The 17,463-nt window shown below is 49.3% G+C and overlaps 2 protein-coding genes across 11 annotated transcripts in view; one reads left to right on the top strand and one right to left on the bottom strand.

The window, feature by feature from the left end:
* The first annotated feature begins 7,534 nt into the window (after positions 1–7,534).
* PDRG1 (p53 and DNA damage regulated 1) lies at positions 7,535–14,898 on the top strand. 5 transcript variants are annotated; one of them, XM_054466913.1, is made up of 5 exons: positions 7,535–7,985; positions 9,490–9,565; positions 10,999–11,073; positions 13,294–13,374; positions 13,984–14,898. In XM_054466913.1, the coding sequence occupies exons 1-5, from the start codon at positions 7,899–7,901 to the stop codon at positions 14,064–14,066; spliced, it is 402 nt and encodes a 133-aa protein (XP_054322888.1). In that variant the 5' UTR covers positions 7,535–7,898; the 3' UTR covers positions 14,067–14,898. The 5 variants fall into 5 exon arrangements, with proteins under 5 accessions (XP_054322888.1, XP_063515192.1, XP_063515189.1 ...); XM_063659122.1 differs by having other exon boundaries at positions 7,766–7,985; positions 13,597–14,898; XM_063659120.1 differs by having other exon boundaries at positions 7,814–8,051.
* Positions 14,899–14,903: 5 nt separating this feature from the next.
* Positions 14,904–17,463, bottom strand: part of TTLL9 (tubulin tyrosine ligase like 9) — a 75,753-nt gene continuing 73,193 nt past the window's right edge. For 2 of the 6 annotated variants that reach the window (XM_054466897.2, XM_054466898.2), the window contains exon 15: positions 15,333–16,938. In XM_054466897.2, coding sequence (XP_054322872.1) covers positions 16,862–16,938 — 77 coding nt within the window. In that variant the 3' untranslated portion in view covers positions 15,333–16,861. Of the gene's footprint in view, positions 16,939–17,463 lie in introns of all 6 variants that reach the window. The other 4 variants (XM_054466902.2, XM_054466903.2, XM_054466896.1 and 1 more) reach the window with 3 other exon arrangements.

Below are 17,463 nucleotides of genomic sequence, written 5' to 3'. Positions count from 1 at the left end.
TAAGGGAAGAGTAAACACTCAACAAAAGATATTCCTGGCAGAAGGCACAGCCTGAGCACAGGGAAAGAGCTGGGAAAGTTAGGATGTGTTTAAGACCTGGGGTTCAAGAAGAGTGGAGGAAGGTGAGGCAGAAAAGAAATTGAACTCAGAGAAAAGTACAAAGAAGCATGTCCCTGAAAGATGATTGCAGCAGTTTGTATCATCTGCAAAGGTGAAAACAACTTAAATGTCCACAAGAGACTGGCTGAGTAAATACGTTACTTACAGCCACCACACTGGCAGGCCATAGAGAGGTGGAAATGCCCAAAGTTGGCGAAGATGTGCATCACCGGTAGGAGTGAAAATGAGGAAGCCATCCTGGAGAGAAACGTGGCAGCATTTAGGAAAAAGAAGGCTGGGCACGGTGGCTCATGCCTGTAATCCCAGCACTTTAGGAGGCCAAGGTGGGAGGATCGCTTGAGTTCAGGAGTCTGAGACCAGCCTGGGCAACATGGTGAGACCTTGTCTCTATTAAAAATTTTAAAAAATTAGCCGGGTATGGTGGGGTGCGTGCCTGTAATCCTGGCTACTTGGGAGGCTGAGGCAGGAGGATCACTTGAGCCTGGGAGTTCGAGGCTGCAGTGGGCTATGATCAGGCCACTGCACTCAGCCTGGGCAACAGAGTGAGACCCTGTCTCAAAAAAAAAAGAAAGAAAAAAAGGAAGAAGAAGTGTGTGCGTGCCCTATGACAAGGCAATAGCACATAGGATGTCCAGTGTGGCACTGTGTGTGTTGATAGGGGCAGAAAGCAACTCAGGTGTCCATAATCAAGAGAGTGGACAAGTGAAATGAGGTAGAGGCAGCTCTGCAGTTCTCTGGAGCTGGAGGAGTAAGGAGCTAGAGGTACCTAGAGTGCTAGAGTGCATGGAGAGATCTGAGAAACATCGGGAGAGGCAAAAATCAAAAAAAAAAGGAGGAAAGGAACATGACTTACAACTCAATAATGTTTATGTGGATTCAAAACACATGCCCGGGGCCGGGCACGGTGGCTCATGCCTGTAATCCCAACACTTTGGGAGGCCGGGGCAGGAGGATCACTTGAGGCCAGGAGTTCGAGACCAGCTTGGCCAACCTGGCAAAACCTCATCTCTACAAAAAATACAAAAATTAGCTGGGTGTGGTGGTGCACGCCTGTAGTCCCAGCTACTTTGGAGGCTGAGACACAAGAATCGCTTGAACCCGGGAGGCAGAAGCTGCAGTGAGCTGAGAGCATCTCTGTGTGTGTCTTTGGGTACATGTAGGTATGCATTTCTATTGTGTGGAATTACACACAATGATAGGAGTGGAACTGTTAGGTATGCTCAGTTTTAGTTGATACTAATAAACCGGGTATGTGGTTTGGTATTTATTTATTTATTTTTATTTTGAGATGGAGTCTCGCTCTGTCACCCAGGCTGGAGTGCAGTGGTGTGATCTCAGCTCACTGCAAGCTCCATCTCCTGGGTTCAAGCGATTCTGCCTCAGCCTCTCAAGTAGCTGGGATTACAGGCGTGTGCCCCCACACCAGGCTAATTTTTGTATTTTCAGTAGAGAAAGGGTTTTGCCATGTTGGCCATGCTGGTCTCTAATTCCTTACCTCAGGTGATCCACCCGCCTCGGCCTCCCAAAGTGCTGGGATTACAGGCGTGAGCCACTGCTCCCGGTCCCACTAAGAAGTTTTAAAACACAGAAACACATAAAACAACATGATGCATTTTGCAAGAAATTATGAGTATTTAAGGACATATCAAACACAGTAGAGAGGGTTTCAGTGAGGTTAAAAGTGAGTAGAGGTGGGAGAAAATAATATAAACATGAAAGAGTCCTTGCAGACTAAATCATGACCATGTGCTAAGAACTGAGAGGCAGGAATTAACTCAACCCACTGTACTTCAGTGCATGAAAATGAAATGTAAATTTTAATGTAGAAGATGAGATAAACAAATGGACTATATGGCTAATATACTATAGAATATATATATATATACTACAGAATATATATTTATATATTTGAGGCAGGATCTTGCTGTGTTGCCCAGGCTTGAGTGCAGTGGTGCGATCTTGGCTCACTGCAACTTCTGCCTCAGCCTCCTGAGTAGCTGGGACTACAGGTGTGTACTACCATGCCTGGATACTTTTTGTTATTTTTTGTAGAGACAGGGTTTTGCCACGTTGCCCAGGCTGGTTTCGAATTTCTGAGCTCAAGTGATATGCCCCCCTCATCCTCCCAAAATGCTGGGATTATAGGCATGAGCCACTGTGCTGGCCTCACTATAGAATATTTTGCAGCTATTAGAAAAGAGAAAAGAGATCTAAATGTCAATCAAAGCTGTCCAAGAGCAATGCTGCGAAGCACTAGGTTTGTGTGCAATGCCCTCCACCTGCCTTCCTGTCCTACCATCTCACAATAGTCCTGTGGGTTTTCTCTGGGTTCATAGCTATGTCTTTAAATGCATATCACAGTTCTGAAAAGACACACCCAAACTGGGATACTAGAGGGAACTGAGAAGAGGGGGAGGGGGGGTAAAAAAGAGCTTAGTCTTCTCTGTAATGTTTTCAATTTCCATAAGAAGAATCCATTTATAGAAATTAAAATGAATGAATTTGGTATTAAAAGGTAGTAGTAAAAACCAGCTCAAGGAGGGCTGGAATGTTCTGGGCTTGCACTCTCTTTGGGATCACTTAAGATTTTTCAAGTCAAGCCATGGGCCATCTGTTGCCTGGTGAAAATGGAGGCGTGGGGAGTTGGGAGACATGTCCCCACCTGGTGTCCCCATCTGGCTGCATGACCTTGGGAGGGTCCCATCCCCTTTCCTAACCTCAATGTCCTCATCTGCCCAATGGGATTCAGATTTTGGTGTTACCGAGGGATGCGGGAGGATGAAGTGAGGGCACGAGGAGAATCCCATGAATGTAAGGGATTATTCTCAGGGTCAGGGAGGAGACAGGGTGGAAGCCTCTCTTCCACCCGCCAAGCCCACAAGGGTGCAAAGGAAGTGGAGGGAGGAGCTGGGGACCACCCAGGCGAGAACACAGCCCATCTGCAGCACAGAAGCATGTTCTCAGCAGCTGGGAGGCCCAGCCAGAGCTGGTAGGGCAGCCACCCAGGCTGCTTGGAGAATGCAGACATTAAAGGGGTTCCTCTCACTGCTCTCTCAGTGCAGCTCCAGCCCTGTCACCTCCCCGAGCCCCCATTTTCACCCTCCCATCCACTCAACACATACACACGTATCTCAGAGGAAGGCACCGCACTTGCCCCTCTTCACCCATCCTACCACCAGAGCCACAGGGGGCTTTCACAAGGTAAACCCAATCATATCTGTGCCTGCTCAGCACCCTCCAGCAGCTTCCCAGGATCTGAGAACAAACCCAATCCCCTTACTTTAGTGGATAAGGCACGATCCCAGCCCTCACCTTTAAGCATCTGGCCTCAGAGAGAATCTGCCTTAAGTAGAATTCTGACTCTGCTCATTCATTCATTCATTCATTCAAAATTGTTTATCAAGCACCTACTGTGGGAGCCAGGCACTGTTCTAGACATTTGAGAGACATCAGTGAAGAAATGAATGAAAGATTCCTGCCCTCAAGGAGCCTCTCTTCTAGTAGAGGGAGATGAACAATAACCATAAGTAAATTATATGGCATGCTGGGAGGTGACAAAAGTTATGATGAAAAGAAAGAAAAAGAAAAACTAGAGCAGAGGAAGTTGATCAGGAGTAGCAGGAGGGGCAGAAGTTGCATTTTAAACATGGCGGTCAGGGCAGGCTCCATTGAAAAGGTGCCATTTAAGAAAAGACTGGGCCAGACGCGGTGGCTCATGCCTGTATTCTCAGCACTTCGGAAGGCTGAGGCAAGCAAATTACCTGAGGTCAGGAGTTTGAGACCAGCCTGGCCAACATGGTGAGACCCCTGTCTTTACTAAAACAATACAAAAATTAGCTGAGCATGGTGGCACACACCTGTAATCCAAGCTATTTGGGAGGCTGAGGCAGGAGAATCACTTGAACCCAGGAGGTGGAGGTTGCAGTGAGCCAAGATTGTGCCACTGCACTCCAGGCTGGGTAACAGAGTGAGACTCCATCTTAAAAAAAAAAAACAACAAAACTAGTAGATGGTGAGGGAAGGAACCATGTAGATGTCAGGGAAAAGTGCAGGTGGAGGCAGCAGCCAGTGGAAAGACCCTGAGGCAGGACCATGCCTGGCTTGTGTGAGCAGCAGCAGGGAGGTGGGTGATGACCCAGAGAGGAGGACACTTTTCCAGTGAACAAGACAGACAAGGTCTCTGCGCTGGGGAGCTCATGACTACAAAGCAAGGTGTTCAGAGAACAAAGATGATATGGGAAGTACAGAGACAAGGGAAGTCCAAAAAACTGTGGGGGCCCAGAGAGGACTCTTGACCCTCAGGAGGAGGTAACCCCAAGCTGAGCAGTGGGGGATATGGAATAGTTACACATGAATAAAGGCATGGGAGAAAATTAATCCAGACTGATGGGGTAGTATGTGCAAAGGCCCTGAGAATCCCACCACTGGTCACCACCCCCACTGCTATCTCTTGGTGCAGTGGCCACCCTCTCCTGCCTAGATGATTACAGCAGCCTCCTCTTGGGTCTCTCACAGAGGGGCAAAGAAGCTAGAGTATACAGTCACTAACGCCTTTCTTTTCTTGGTAGGAGTTCACACTCGTGGATATTAATTCACTGCATTCCCCTCTCAACCTGCATCCATGAGCAGAGAGAAGCAGGAAGCCACAGGCATATGCAGCAGTGTCTGCAGGTGACCTCTGGGGAGGCCCTAGTAGATTTTCGGTGGGGCACTGCCAGCGCCTTCCACAGCCCTGTGTGCTCAACGTCTCCTTCTCCTCTCTGTCCTACCCTCTCCCCCTCACTAATTCTATTCAAATACACTGGCTGTTCCCTCTGCCTGGAATGCTCTTCCCCTAGATATCCACAAGGTTCACCCCCTCATATCCTCCACACTTCTGTTCAAATGCCATCTCCTCAGAGACACCCTCTCTGACCATCTTGTCTCAAATAGCCCCTCCATTATTCCCTCTCCACCTTGTCCTGTGCTATCTTTTCTTTTCTTATCTTTTCTCTTCTCCTTCCTTCCTTCCTTCCCTCCCTCCTTCCCTCCCTTTCTTCCTTCCTTTCTTTCCGTCTTTCTTTCTTTCTTTTTTCTTTCTTTCCTTCTTTCTTTCTTTCTCTCTCTTTTTCTTTTCTTTTCTTTTTTAGAGAAAGGGTCTCACTCTGTCACCCAGGCTGGGGTACAGTGGCATGATTGTAGCTCACTGCTGCCTTGAACTCTTGTGCTCAAGTGATCCTCCCACCTCAGCCTCCTGAGTAGCTGAGACAACAGCCGCACACCAATACATCCGGCTAATTTTTTTATTTTTATTTTTTTGGTAGATATGGGGGTCTTGCCATGTTGCCCAGGCTGGTCTCGAACTCCTGGGTTCAAATGATTCTCCACTTTGGCCTCCCAAAGTATTGGGTTACAGGTGTGAGCCCCCACATCAGGCTATTTTTTTGGTAGCACTTTTTACCACCTGACATATGATATATTTACTTGTTTTATGTTGATTGTTTCTCTCACCAGACTGGGAGATTCCTGAGAGCAGGGACCATGTCCAGTTTTGCTCATGACAGAATCCCTATCACAGGGCCTGGGAAGTCAATAAATAATTGTGAAATAAATGGCTCTGAAACTGAAATGCTCTCTGAGAGTCTTTCTGGCTCTGACCATTTCAAAGTCTTGGAAATGACTATGATTCCCCTCCCCAACATTTCCAGTGGCCAGGGGTGGCCTCTAAAGGCCAGTTACCGCCAAGAAGCTGCTAATGTGGGAGCCTCCCTCAGCCTCTCCCCATCCAGGCCCATGTGGTCGGGGTCAAGGGTCAACCTGGTCCAGCCCTCTGTGGGTCCCAAGGTAGAGGAGACGCAGTGCTGGGGTCCAGGCCGAGGGATGCCTTGTGAGCCCCATTTCTGCTTTGGCAAACATCCCCCTTTCCTTCTCAGGGCCTGTGCCTGCATTTCTTAACCAGAAGGTGTTTATACAAAACATCCTGGGTTTGGCGACAAATTCACCCTCAGTGAGGAATCCTTAATGAATTTCCCTCCTTCCCCACACCAGGTGGCTGAAGGAAAAATTAGCTCTTCCTCTGGTAGTTGAAGGCAGCCAAAGGCTAGGCAACACAGAGGTGCTGCTGGGGCTTCTGGGGCCACAATTTTGGGGGAGGGTTTTTTCAGGGTCCAGAAATGGCATGGACACCAGGCACTCCTGGCTTGCTGTGTGATGAGGCACTGCCTTTCTCCTGGCCTCAGTCTGCAGCTGTGAAATGGGGCAGTAATAATCCCATCCATACAAAGTTTGCTTTGACACTCAAGTAAGGCAAGGGGTGTGAAGGGGCTTGGTTACAAGAGGTCAAAAGGAGAGAATAAAAAGCTGGAATCAGGGAGGCGAGAGATCAGAGTGATAATATCAGTTCTGTTCTTCAGACTTTCAAAGTCCTTTCCCAGTGCCTTTTACAGCCCTGTGGGCTCAATGCCTCCTTCCCCTCTGACCTCCTGCCTGCTTCCCCCCCCGGCCCATTTGGTTCCACATATGCTGGCTGTTTCCTCTGCCTGGAACACTCTTCTCCTAGGCATCCACATGGCTCACCCCTCACCTTCTTTTCAAAGCCTTGCCTCTCTCTGAGGTTTGTTTTTTCCAGCTATCCAACGAGGAGTTTGGGCGTGAAGACCTCATGGGAACCCTCTGGTTCTGATGGTAACCATTTTCCACCTACCTGCCTTCTCTGGGAAGTCCTCCCAATCCTACCACCCACATCCACCTGCTTTTCTGAACTAGCATTTCACTGCTTACTGCCCATAGTTTTCAAGTCCTTTCCTTATGTATAGGCCAGCTACTCTGGACATTGGACCCAACACAGGGGCTCAAGTGAACTCTGGTTAAACGGAATTAAAAGTGATTACTGCTTCCTCTTTTTTTGAGACACAGTCTTGTTTTGTCACCCAGGCTGGAGTGCAGTGGTGCCATCATAGCTCAGGGCAGCCTCGACTCCCCAGGTGCAGGAGTTCCTCCCACCTCAGCCTCCTGAGTAGCTGGAACCAACAGGCGCGCCCCACCGCACCCAGCTAATTTTTTTTTTTTTTTTTTTGCATTTTTAGTAGAAACGGAGGTTTCACTGTGTTGCCCAAGTCTCGAACTCCTGGGCTCAAGTGATCCCCCCAGCTTTGGCCTTCCAAAGTACTGGGATTACAGGCATGAGCCACTGCGCCCAGCTGATTCCTGCTTTCTTCCGATCCTGTGGAGAGACACTGAGGCGGATTTTTATTCACCCCCTTTTTATAAATTAGAAACTGAAAGTGTCAGAGATTAAACATAAGTCACACTGCCACATGGGCCTTCTTGGTGTTTCTTAGCCAGGGGAAGAATAATATTTCCCAGATCCTAATCACTACCTGCCACGGTATATAAGTGTTTTGCCATTAATTGTCGGTGTTTCCCACTAGGATGAAGTTCCATGAAGGCAGGGATTTTGTTGTGTTCACTGCTGCATCCTAAGCACGTAAAACTGCTTGGCACATAGTAAGTGCTGAAGAAGCATGAACCGAGGGAGTAACGGGTCAGAGGCAGCCCGAGGACTGAGCTCTCTGAGCCTGTAGAGGGCGCTCCAGCCCCGCTCCCAAAGCTAGGCCCCGCCTCTCGCAGCCGGCCGTCGCACGAGCGTTGGAGCCTGCGCACCACCGTTCTTTTAACTGCGCAGGCGCGCCGGAAGCACCTAGAGAGCGGCGCATGCGCAGCGGGAGTCGAAGCGGAGACTACCCCCCCCACCCGCCCCCGAGGTCGCGCGAGAGCCGTAAGCGGGGTTGGTGGGCGCTATGCTATCACCCGAGGCAGAGCGAGTGCTGCGGTACCTTGTAGAGGTGGAGGAGCTCGCTGAAGAGGTGCTGGCGGACAAGCGGCAGGTGAGAGGCCCCTCCGCGGTGCTGGGGCCTGGCGGCCGGCGCCGTCGGAAAGCCCGCGGGGTCGCGGTGAGTTGACCTGGACAGGCGGTTAACGGCTCCGAGGCGACAGACGTGGGCCGATAAATATTCGGCCGCTACTAAGTGAGCGCCTGCGCTGTGCTAGACATTCCTCTCTCTTCATCCTTTCTCTGCCCCTTGCCATGCTCTCTGGATCTCGACCCATCATGCCCTGGGCCGTTTCCCTGAGCACCTGTTTCAAAATGCACTTCCCGGCCCCATGATTGATCTAGGGGCACCGCCCTGTAAAGGCCCTCAGGGGAGAGCTGGAATCGAAAAGAAGCCTGAGGGGGCCTTGTGACCGGGCAGGGGTGGGGACGTGGGGGAAGGTGGCGCCCTGTTTATGGGGTGCCTTGTTTTAAGTGCCAAGTTTTTGAGGAGAGTTCCTGGGAGAAGGAGGGTGACGTAATTGGATTTAGGTTTTAAAAGGATCCCCCTGGCTGCTGTGTGGAATACAGAATATAGGTGGGCAAGGGCGGAGGCAGGGAGATGGGTGAGGGGCCATTGGTATGGTCCAGACCAGAGATGGATTTGGACTAGGTAGTGGTGGTGGAGAGAAGTGAAGGGGTCAGAAATGTATTTTGGAGACAGACTCAGTAGGCCGTGATAGTGGCTGTGTAAAGGGGTGAGGGAGCCGGGGGAGTCGTGACTCCCTCTCATCTCCAGTTAGAAGGGTCAGGTATTTACTGAGAAGGGGAAAACCTGGGCAAGATCCTGTCAAATTAAATACTGGATCAGGGTGTGCTGGATGAGAATAATAAGAGCAGTTAAAGTTTATCAGCTACTTACTATGTGCCAGGTACTGTGTTAAGTCATTTAATTGCTGGCTTAACCTGTGAGGTAGGTACTGTTCGTAGCTCCATTTTGCGGAGGAGTAAATAGGAAGGTGAAATTACACAGCTTGAGGCAGACAGGAGGATTCGAACCTAGGTATTCCAGCTCCAGAACCAGCACTCATGCAGTAGACTCTACTACTGCCTCACTTCCTTAGTAGCTATTGTGTTGTTACCACTGTCTCAGTGGCCCCCTCCAGCTGTTCCAATCTAGTATTGTTGGGTTTCTCTTATTACTAGTTCAGAATCAGCTGGAGAAGTTTATCCAAAAATAAACATTAGGCCTGCTTAATCACAGTGTGTAGGGGAAGGGTTTCCACTCCCCTGGTGATTCTGATATGCCATAAAGTTCGAGTGGATAATGCAGAATTTCCCATTTAGTCAGCACATGTTTTCCCAGCATCTTCTCTGGGGAGAGGGCAGCTGCACAAAGCATTGTCTTTAAGACCAGGAAGCTGAGTGAGAGAAGAAATACTTTCACACATCAATCCATTTTAGGCAGGATGTTGGATGTAACCAGGAATAACGCATTGTCTCTGCAGCCCTTGTCTGTCAAGAGGTGACAGCTTGGGGCAAGAGATAGCTGAGTTCCCTCCTGTCCCTGTGGTTTTCAGATTGTGGACTTGGACACTAAAAGGAATCAGAATCGAGAGGGCCTGAGGGCCCTGCAGAAGGATCTCAGCCTCTCTGGTAAGTTGAAATTTTCTCAGTGCAGCCCTGGAGGCCTGTTCCGTTTTCCTTTAAGGCCTTTACCTTGTCCCTGATAGAGAGCAGGCAGGAGGTCACAGCTGTATAACTCAGCCTTGTGGGAAATTGAAACAGTCCGAGGAGTTGGGGGAGCAAATTTTGCAGTTCTGGCACAGGCTGTGGTTCAGGATTTTGCCTGCTCACTTCAGTGACAGGTCGTTAGCTCCTGGCTTATTGACGATGGCAGACACTGAGAGAGTGCTGGGGGTGTATAAAACTGATGGTTCCTGCCCTTGCGCTTTACAGATGAGAAAAACAACGTAAAATGCATGGTTGAAAATTGTAAGAAAGCCAGAGATGGAATTGGACTTGGGATGGGTGTTGAGAATATATATCCAGAAGAATGGGATGCTTTAGATGAGGCCAAGTGGCTGTGACAGTGGAAGCAAATGGGGAGTAAGTATGGCTGGAGAGAGGGGCAGAGACCAGGCCATAATGAAAGGTCTTGGGGGCTAAGGGAGGAAGTTGACATTTTGTTGAAAGTGCACTAGAATGTGCAGAATCTTCCAGTTGCTTCTCATCTCATCTGAGTAAAATCCAGAGGTCCTACAAGACTGAGTAATCCAGCCCCCATGAATCCATGAGTGTGCCAATATCATCTCTACTCCCCCCACCCCCCACATGACTCCACCTACACTGGTCTCCTTGCTGTTCTTTTTATTTATTTATTTATTTATTTATTTATTTGGAGACAGAGCCTTGCTCTTGTCACCCAGGCTGGAGTGCAGTGGCATGATCTTGGCTCACTGCAACCTCTGTCTCCCAGGTTCAGGTGATTCTCGTGCCTCAGCCTCCTGAGTAGCTGAGATTACAGGCGTGCGCCACCCCACCCAGCTAATTTTTGTATTTTTAATAGATACAGGGTTTCGCCATGTTGGCCAGGCCAGTCTCGAGGTCCTGGCCTCAAGCGATCCACCTGCCTTGGCCTCCCAAAGTGCTGGGATTACAGGCGTGAGCCACTGCGCCCGGCCCCTTGCTCTTCCGAACAACCCAAGCACACTACTGATCTTTGCTGTTCCTGTTTCCTCTGTTTGGCTTACTTTCCCCAGATGTCTGCAGGGCTCACACTCTCACTTTCCTTAGGTCTCTATGTAGATATCATATAATCAGTAAGGCCTTCTCAGACTACCTGGTATGAGTAACAAGGTCCTCCTCTGGCATTCCCTAGCCATCTTAGCCTGCTTTATTTTTCTCTACAACTCTTAAGGTCTGACAAATCATATCTTTATTTATTCTCTCTCCTCCACTGTAACATAAGCTCCAAGAGGGCAGGAACTTTTTCTTGTTCTGCTCTGTTGTCTGTATCTAAAACAATGCCTGGCAGATAATAGGTACTCAAAAAAAATTGTTGAAGGAATTACTATTTGCTCTTTCAGAAGATGTGATGGTTTGCTTCGGGAACATGTTTATCAAGATGCCTCACCCTGAGACAAAGGAAATGATTGAAAAAGGTAAGGCCTCCTGGGGATGGGTCAGGGATGCACTGCCTCTCCCACCAGCTTTGGTCTTAACCCAGAACAGGGAGTCAGGCTTCAGGCAGCTTAAGGAGAGGCAGCTCTGTCACAGGGTTCAGACTGCTGTGGGTTTTAATTCCACCTCTGCCACTGTGGGTTATTTCCTCATCTCTAAGAGGGGGATGCATCTATGTAGCATAGCTGTGCAATTGAGGTAAAACAATATGTGTGCCTAGCGTAGTGCTTTCTTATTAGTGAGGAATCAGTTGGGCTGCAGATAACAAAACCCAACAAATTGAGGCTTAAGGAAATATGCTTCTTTTACTCTTGCGTAAGAAATTGTCCAGAGGTGTGTACTCCAGTCCTGGCATAGCTGCCCAGCAGTGGCACCTTAGCATATTCTCCTGGTTGTTGTTTCATCGTTGCAGGCCTCATGTCCTCATGCCAGGCTGGAGGAAAGACAGTCTCTCGCCACGTAGAGCTTTGCCTTCTATTTTGGACGTAAGGCCATCTCCTCAGGGACTTCCTGCCAACATCTCATTGGCCAGAACTAAGCCACATGGTCACCCATAGCTGCAAGAGAGCCTGGGAGTGAGCCTTTCTTTTTCACATGCCCTGCAATAGAGAGTGGGTTGAAATGGAGGTTTGGGGAGATTAAACCTCTAGGGTCTGCCATAGCCTAGGCACTCAGTGTACTCAGTTTCCACAACCATAATCTGGAAGCTCTTTGGAAAACCATCTTAAAGCAAGTCAGGCTGCAAATGGATTATTGGCTAGAAAAAGAACAGGCTACACATACTTTTTCTTCCATAACCTCGAAAATGGCCAAAAGGACAAGCAAGGTTGCCTCAGTCCCTGAAGACAGGATGTCTTCATACCTCATGAAATAAAACTTTTTTTTTTTTTTCCCTTAAGAGAGAGTCTTGCTCTGTCACCCAGGCTGGAGTGCAATGGCGCTATCTCGGCTCACTGCAACCTCCCAGGTTCAAGCAGTTCTCCTGCCTCAGCCTCCTGATTAGCTGGAATTATAGGTGCATGCCATCATGCGCGGCTAATTTTTGTGTTTTTTTAGTAAAGACAGGGTTTCACTATGTTGGCCAGGCTGGTCTCAGTGACCTCAGGTGATCCGCCCGCCTTGGCCTTCCAAAGTGCTGGGATTACAGGCATGAGCCACTGCTCCTGGCCAGTGAGATAAAACTGCTAACAGGAAGCTATATCCAGCCTGGAGAAGTTTCCAGCTGTTGTGTTGAAAAAATACACTAATATTATGGTTATAAAATTAAACTGCACTTGGTGGTGGACTGGAGGCTAAGCTTTCAGAGAGTCCCTTGCCTGGGTTCAGGATCTTGTTGGCCCTTTTGGCCCCCAAATGTGGTCTTGTCACTGTACCTAGAGGGGTTCTGAGACATTATCAGATTTCTTGGGGATCAACACAGGCTAAACAAGCTCTTGGACATTGGGGTTACTCATTCACAATGAGAAACAGAACCAGGCTGTAAGGCTTGGCCATTCAGGGTTTCTCCCCATCAGAAAGAGTGAGTCTGTGGGGAAGACAGACTAGCCAGAATGTCACTCATGAGCAGGTGGAATTGGCTGGGTGAGTTCAGTCAATTGGTCAATCAAGCTTTGATAGCCACCTCTGTCATCACACCAACTCTTCTCAGGGGCAGTCCATGACACTAGGAGACCCTTTTCTGTTCACAATGGCTAATTAAGTTAAGCTTAAGCATTAAGCTTGCATGTTGATTGTTTACATCACATGTTTACACAATCATGTTTTTCTAAAACCCCCTCACCTTGATGGACTTGGGTTTGTAAAACTTCTTAGGCATCCATTTTCCAGCCATCTAGGGTGGGCTGAATCTAGAGATGCTTATTTTGTTTGTGCATTCAAATTTTCCATAATTTCATTGTGGGAGGGCGGCCTAAAGTCCTGATGTTGCCTTCTCCATCCACTGACCACCCCAAGGTACTTTGCATAATGCAAAAAAGGCCAGTGTAATGGGAGTCGGGACTGCTGTGTCCTGGGCTCTCTGAGTGGTCCTGAGCAGGTCATGTCCCTTCTAGCTTTTAATCCTTCCTCAGTTGGCCTCTGATGTCCCCTTTTCCTTCCTGAAAGCTACACGCCCTTGCTGGGGAGAGGCTGGCATCTCCACTCCTGGGGTCAAGTCTGTCTGGTACAATCTTATCCTCTGCTTGCCCCCCTCATTTTTTCAGATCAGGATCATCTGGATAAAGAAATAGAAAAACTCCGGAAGCAACTTAAAGTGAAGGTCAACCGCCTTTTTGAGGCCCAAGGTATTATTGGCTTAGCAGGGACTGGAGATGAGGAGGGGAGGGAATCATCAGCCTGGACTTTGAAGGGCAGGGATGGGAAGCCCGACCCTCAGAGATGGGCAGTGTCCGGGGCAGCCTGTGAGTGGCCCTGGAGGTGTGCACAGTGGTTGGTTGTAGCTGCCCAGGGACAGAATGGACAGGGGGATTTATACAGTCCTAGTCCTGTCACAGCTTCTTTTCCAGGTCCCAGGAACCACTTGGGGTGATCTCACGTTATACATCAGGGCATGGCATGGGGATCAGGTATCTCTGACTGAGGAAACGCAGAAGGCTTCAGTGAGTGATTGAGGTCAGAGCTGAAATTCTTGATAAACGCAAGCACTCTAGATTGGTCACAGGTCTTGGAAAAACCTGAGGTTCTTTGGGCAGCAGAGGTATGACTTTGCAGGCTCTTGGTGACACAGGAGCGGTGGTGATGCCTCATCCGGTGCATTGCAGAATTGGAGGCCCATCCCTGCCAGACCTCCAGGCCAAGTTTGGCAGCATTAGTGCAGCATCAGCCCCTTTCCTGGGCCTGGCTCCAGAGCCAGCAGGAGGCCTGACGTGCTGATGAATCATCTTCTCTCCTAGGCAAACCGGAGCTGAAGGGTTTTAACTTGAACCCCCTCAACCAGGATGAGCTTAAAGCTCTCAAGGTCATCTTGAAAGGATGAGACTCAAGAACCAAGATGGGGGACCAGCAACCCCCCAGGGTCATGGAGGACCCAGGACCCTCCAACCTTGACACCTGTAAGGACAGGATCTGCCCTGTAAGGGGACAGCCGTCATGAAAACCTCTTTGTAGTGCTTGGCTACTCTGTGATGGCAGGAGGGAACCTTCAGCCTGTCTGGCTGCTGGACCTGGACACCAGGGCTCAGTGGACACAAGATCTATTGACGGGCCTTGGTAGCCACCAGTGGGTGTGTGGGGCAGTGGTTGTGGGGGTGTAAGAATGACTGCAACAGGCACTTCCCAACAATGGCCTGCTGTTCACATGGACCCTGAGCAAGGAAGGAGGGAGGGAGGGGCAGAGTGGAGTTTCATTCCAGCATTCCTCTCAGAAGGGAGAGAGGTTTCCAGGCAGGTGCCATGCGATTGGAATAAAGCAGGAGGCTCATGGGTGGTTGCTGAATGAAGAACACAATCTTGGTGCTTTGTGGCTCACCACAGCCATCTGTGGGGCAGGCACACACACCTCCCGCCAGCTCCATTTTTGTACTTTTTCCCTGCTTGATTCCAAGAGTAGGTGCTGCCTAGCAGCCCTTCGTGGCCGCTCTTTACTCAGGAGGGCCTTGCAGAGTCCTGCACCAGGCCTGGGTGAGTGGGTGTGCTTCTTACTATATGACACGTGTCAAGAGTGCCCTTCCGCGCCCTCTGAAAGTGGGGCCTGGCCAGCACTGCTTGTTACTGTCTGCCTTCAGTGGTCTGAGGTCCCAGTATGAACTGCCGTGAAGTCAAAACTCTTATGTGTTCATTAAGGGCTCAATAAATGTTAGCTGAATGAATGAATAGCAGCAACTAGTCTTTATTTGCCTCATCTAGTCCTTCAGTGAGGGCACACCGCTCCATTTAGAATATAACGTATGAACATGGTTCTTGCCTTGAAATGAACCTGTGATTTGACAGGCAGGTGATAACAAATGGCAGCATGGCAGGGGCACACCTCTCCTGGTCCCCCCGCTCCTTGGCTCTGGCTCATAGTTACATAGAAACACAGGCTGTCATGGCCAGTTCTTAACGTTTTTTCAAGAGAAGCTAGACTATTTGGGTTGTGAAGTTGAATCTTTTAAATATTTTTGACTAATGCAGAAACTCTTTTAAAACGTGAATGTGGGTCACAGGTGTTAGCTCCAGCTACTGCAGTACCATACAACTATAATCAAGAATAAGGAACAAGTTCCAAGATACATCAAGTGAGAAAAGCAAGGAGAAGGCAGGTGTCTTATAAGCTAATAATTTTTATGCAAGCACAGTGTGATTCCCTCAGAACAGCACCTGCAGGGTTGGGGCGCACAGGTAGGAGGGAAGGAGATGTCACCCTATACCCTTTTGTAAACTTTGGATTTTAAACTATATGAATATATTGCTTATTTTAAAATGTAAATAAAGTAGGGAGTTGCAGAATTCACCTTGCTAGATGTTCTCCAGTGTGACTGCCTGATTCACAATTTCACCATTGGAAAATTGCCCCTTCCTCCCTGGCAGGGTGGGTGCTGGGCCAAAAAAAGCCAATCGCATTCCTTCTCCTGGAAATAGGGAACCTGGAGTCCATGCCTGGACCTGTCTGGGTTGGTTTGCCTCAGGTACAAGGATGAGTGGGAGAAGTCCTCATGCTCTGAAGGCAGAAGGTCCAGAGTAGCCTGGCTTCTGGCTTTCCTAAAGTCGGCTGGTTCACTTCTTGGATTTGTCAGTATTTTCCTTCCAAAAATCTTCCCTTTGGGCTTAACCTAGGCAGTCAGATTCCACCATTTGCAGCCAGAGAAACTACTCTGAAGCAGGTGGAGTGGTAGAGGGAGTAAGTCCCCCCTGGAGCAGTTACCCAACAGCCCCAAGTCTTGTTGCAACCCCTCTTAAACCAAGAGGAGGCTTAGGAATGTAAGATGTGAAAATGCAGAGATTTTTACTCACACTCAACTCCCGAAGCTGTCCTGCCCATGAGCCCAAGGTTTTCTGGTTTCTGGCTCAGCTCCCAATCTCAAACACAAGGCCTAGAGAAGCACTTAAGTCACCCATCTGACTTAGATAAATGCACCTTTGCAGAGACCCTCACTAACCTCTGCCTCCCTGGTCTGTCTTTTCCATCTGAGAAATGGGGATGCTCTGTCCCACTGGTTTTCAGATGATGGTCAGGGAGCCCCATGGGTTCCCCTGACATGCAAGGTCAGGGTATTGCAAGGAGAAGAGGATGTGTTTCGGGCTCAGTACTTCCCCAGACCCCCAATAAACACACAATCTAATAACTGCTTGCTTTGTAAGCATAGCTTAAAGACGAGTTCCTTAGCCTCCAAACTCTTGCTTCTGAAGGACCTTTTCAGCACTGACTTGGGAGGCATCCAAGTGTCAAAGCCAGGAGGACTTGGCTGCAGCCAACAGTATCCCCGGAACCAGGCCTGGTGCCCAGTGACTCCAAGTAGGGCCTGTGCTCATTTATTAGATATGATCTCTTGGGGTTAGCAGAACTTGCTGTATTTGTTCTCTTTGGGCCTAATTGCCAAGTCAGTTTGTCAAGGTTAAACCTCCCCCTGTCCCAGGGATTGGCTGTCTCCTGGTGCAAAGATGCCTGGGAATGGGCTGGAGGTATCCAAGGGGCCCAATTCAGGTAGTAAGCTGCAGCTGCTAAGCCAGCAAAGCTGGTGCCAGGCTGGAGGTGGGGAGGTGAACGCTGTGAGGTGCTGTGCTGGGATCTGGGACTGGCGGGGAGGCCTGGGTGGCACCTGCTAAGGCTGATTTCCTCCTGGCAGCTGGGGATCAACTGGAAGCTTTCTTCTGAACTTGAAGGGAGCAGAAGAGCTGCCTCAGTTGTTTCTTCCGATCGTTGACGCAGCCTGGAAAGGAAATGGGGTGTTGGGGGCTGGGATGACCTATGCTTGGGAGGAGTGGAGGGGCCTGTCCCCCCACTCCCTGCTGGGAAGAGGGGACAGCGGGAGTCAGACAACCACATACAGCCTGTGGTTTATATCCTGGCTCCGTTCCTAAACTGCCATGGCCCTCAAGCAGGTCAGTTACCCTTTTCAGCATCAGTCTTCTCATCTGTAAACCAGGATAGTACGGCCCACCTTATGGAGTGAACATGAGGACTGGGGGCTTACCTCAAGCCAGGAACTGCTCCAGATGCTGAATGTGGATGGATTTGTTTGGCCCTCACAGGAATGATGTGTAGAAGGGAAAACAGGCTCAGAGAGGTTAAATCATTTGAACCCAGACTACCTGGTGCCAGAGCCACACTCTTAACCACTACGCCACACTGCCACTCCTTCTGGCTTTGTTCAGTGAAAATGCATTTAAAGCTAGCACAGTGCCTGGCACCTCATAGCTGCCCAGTACTGTCAGCTTTCTTCCCTTACCCAACC

This window comes from Pongo pygmaeus, chromosome 21 (genome assembly GCF_028885625.2).
Source record: "Pongo pygmaeus isolate AG05252 chromosome 21, NHGRI_mPonPyg2-v2.0_pri, whole genome shotgun sequence".
Lineage (NCBI taxonomy): Eukaryota > Metazoa > Chordata > Mammalia > Primates > Hominidae > Pongo > Pongo pygmaeus.
This window is presented reverse-complemented; position numbering and strand designations above follow the sequence as displayed.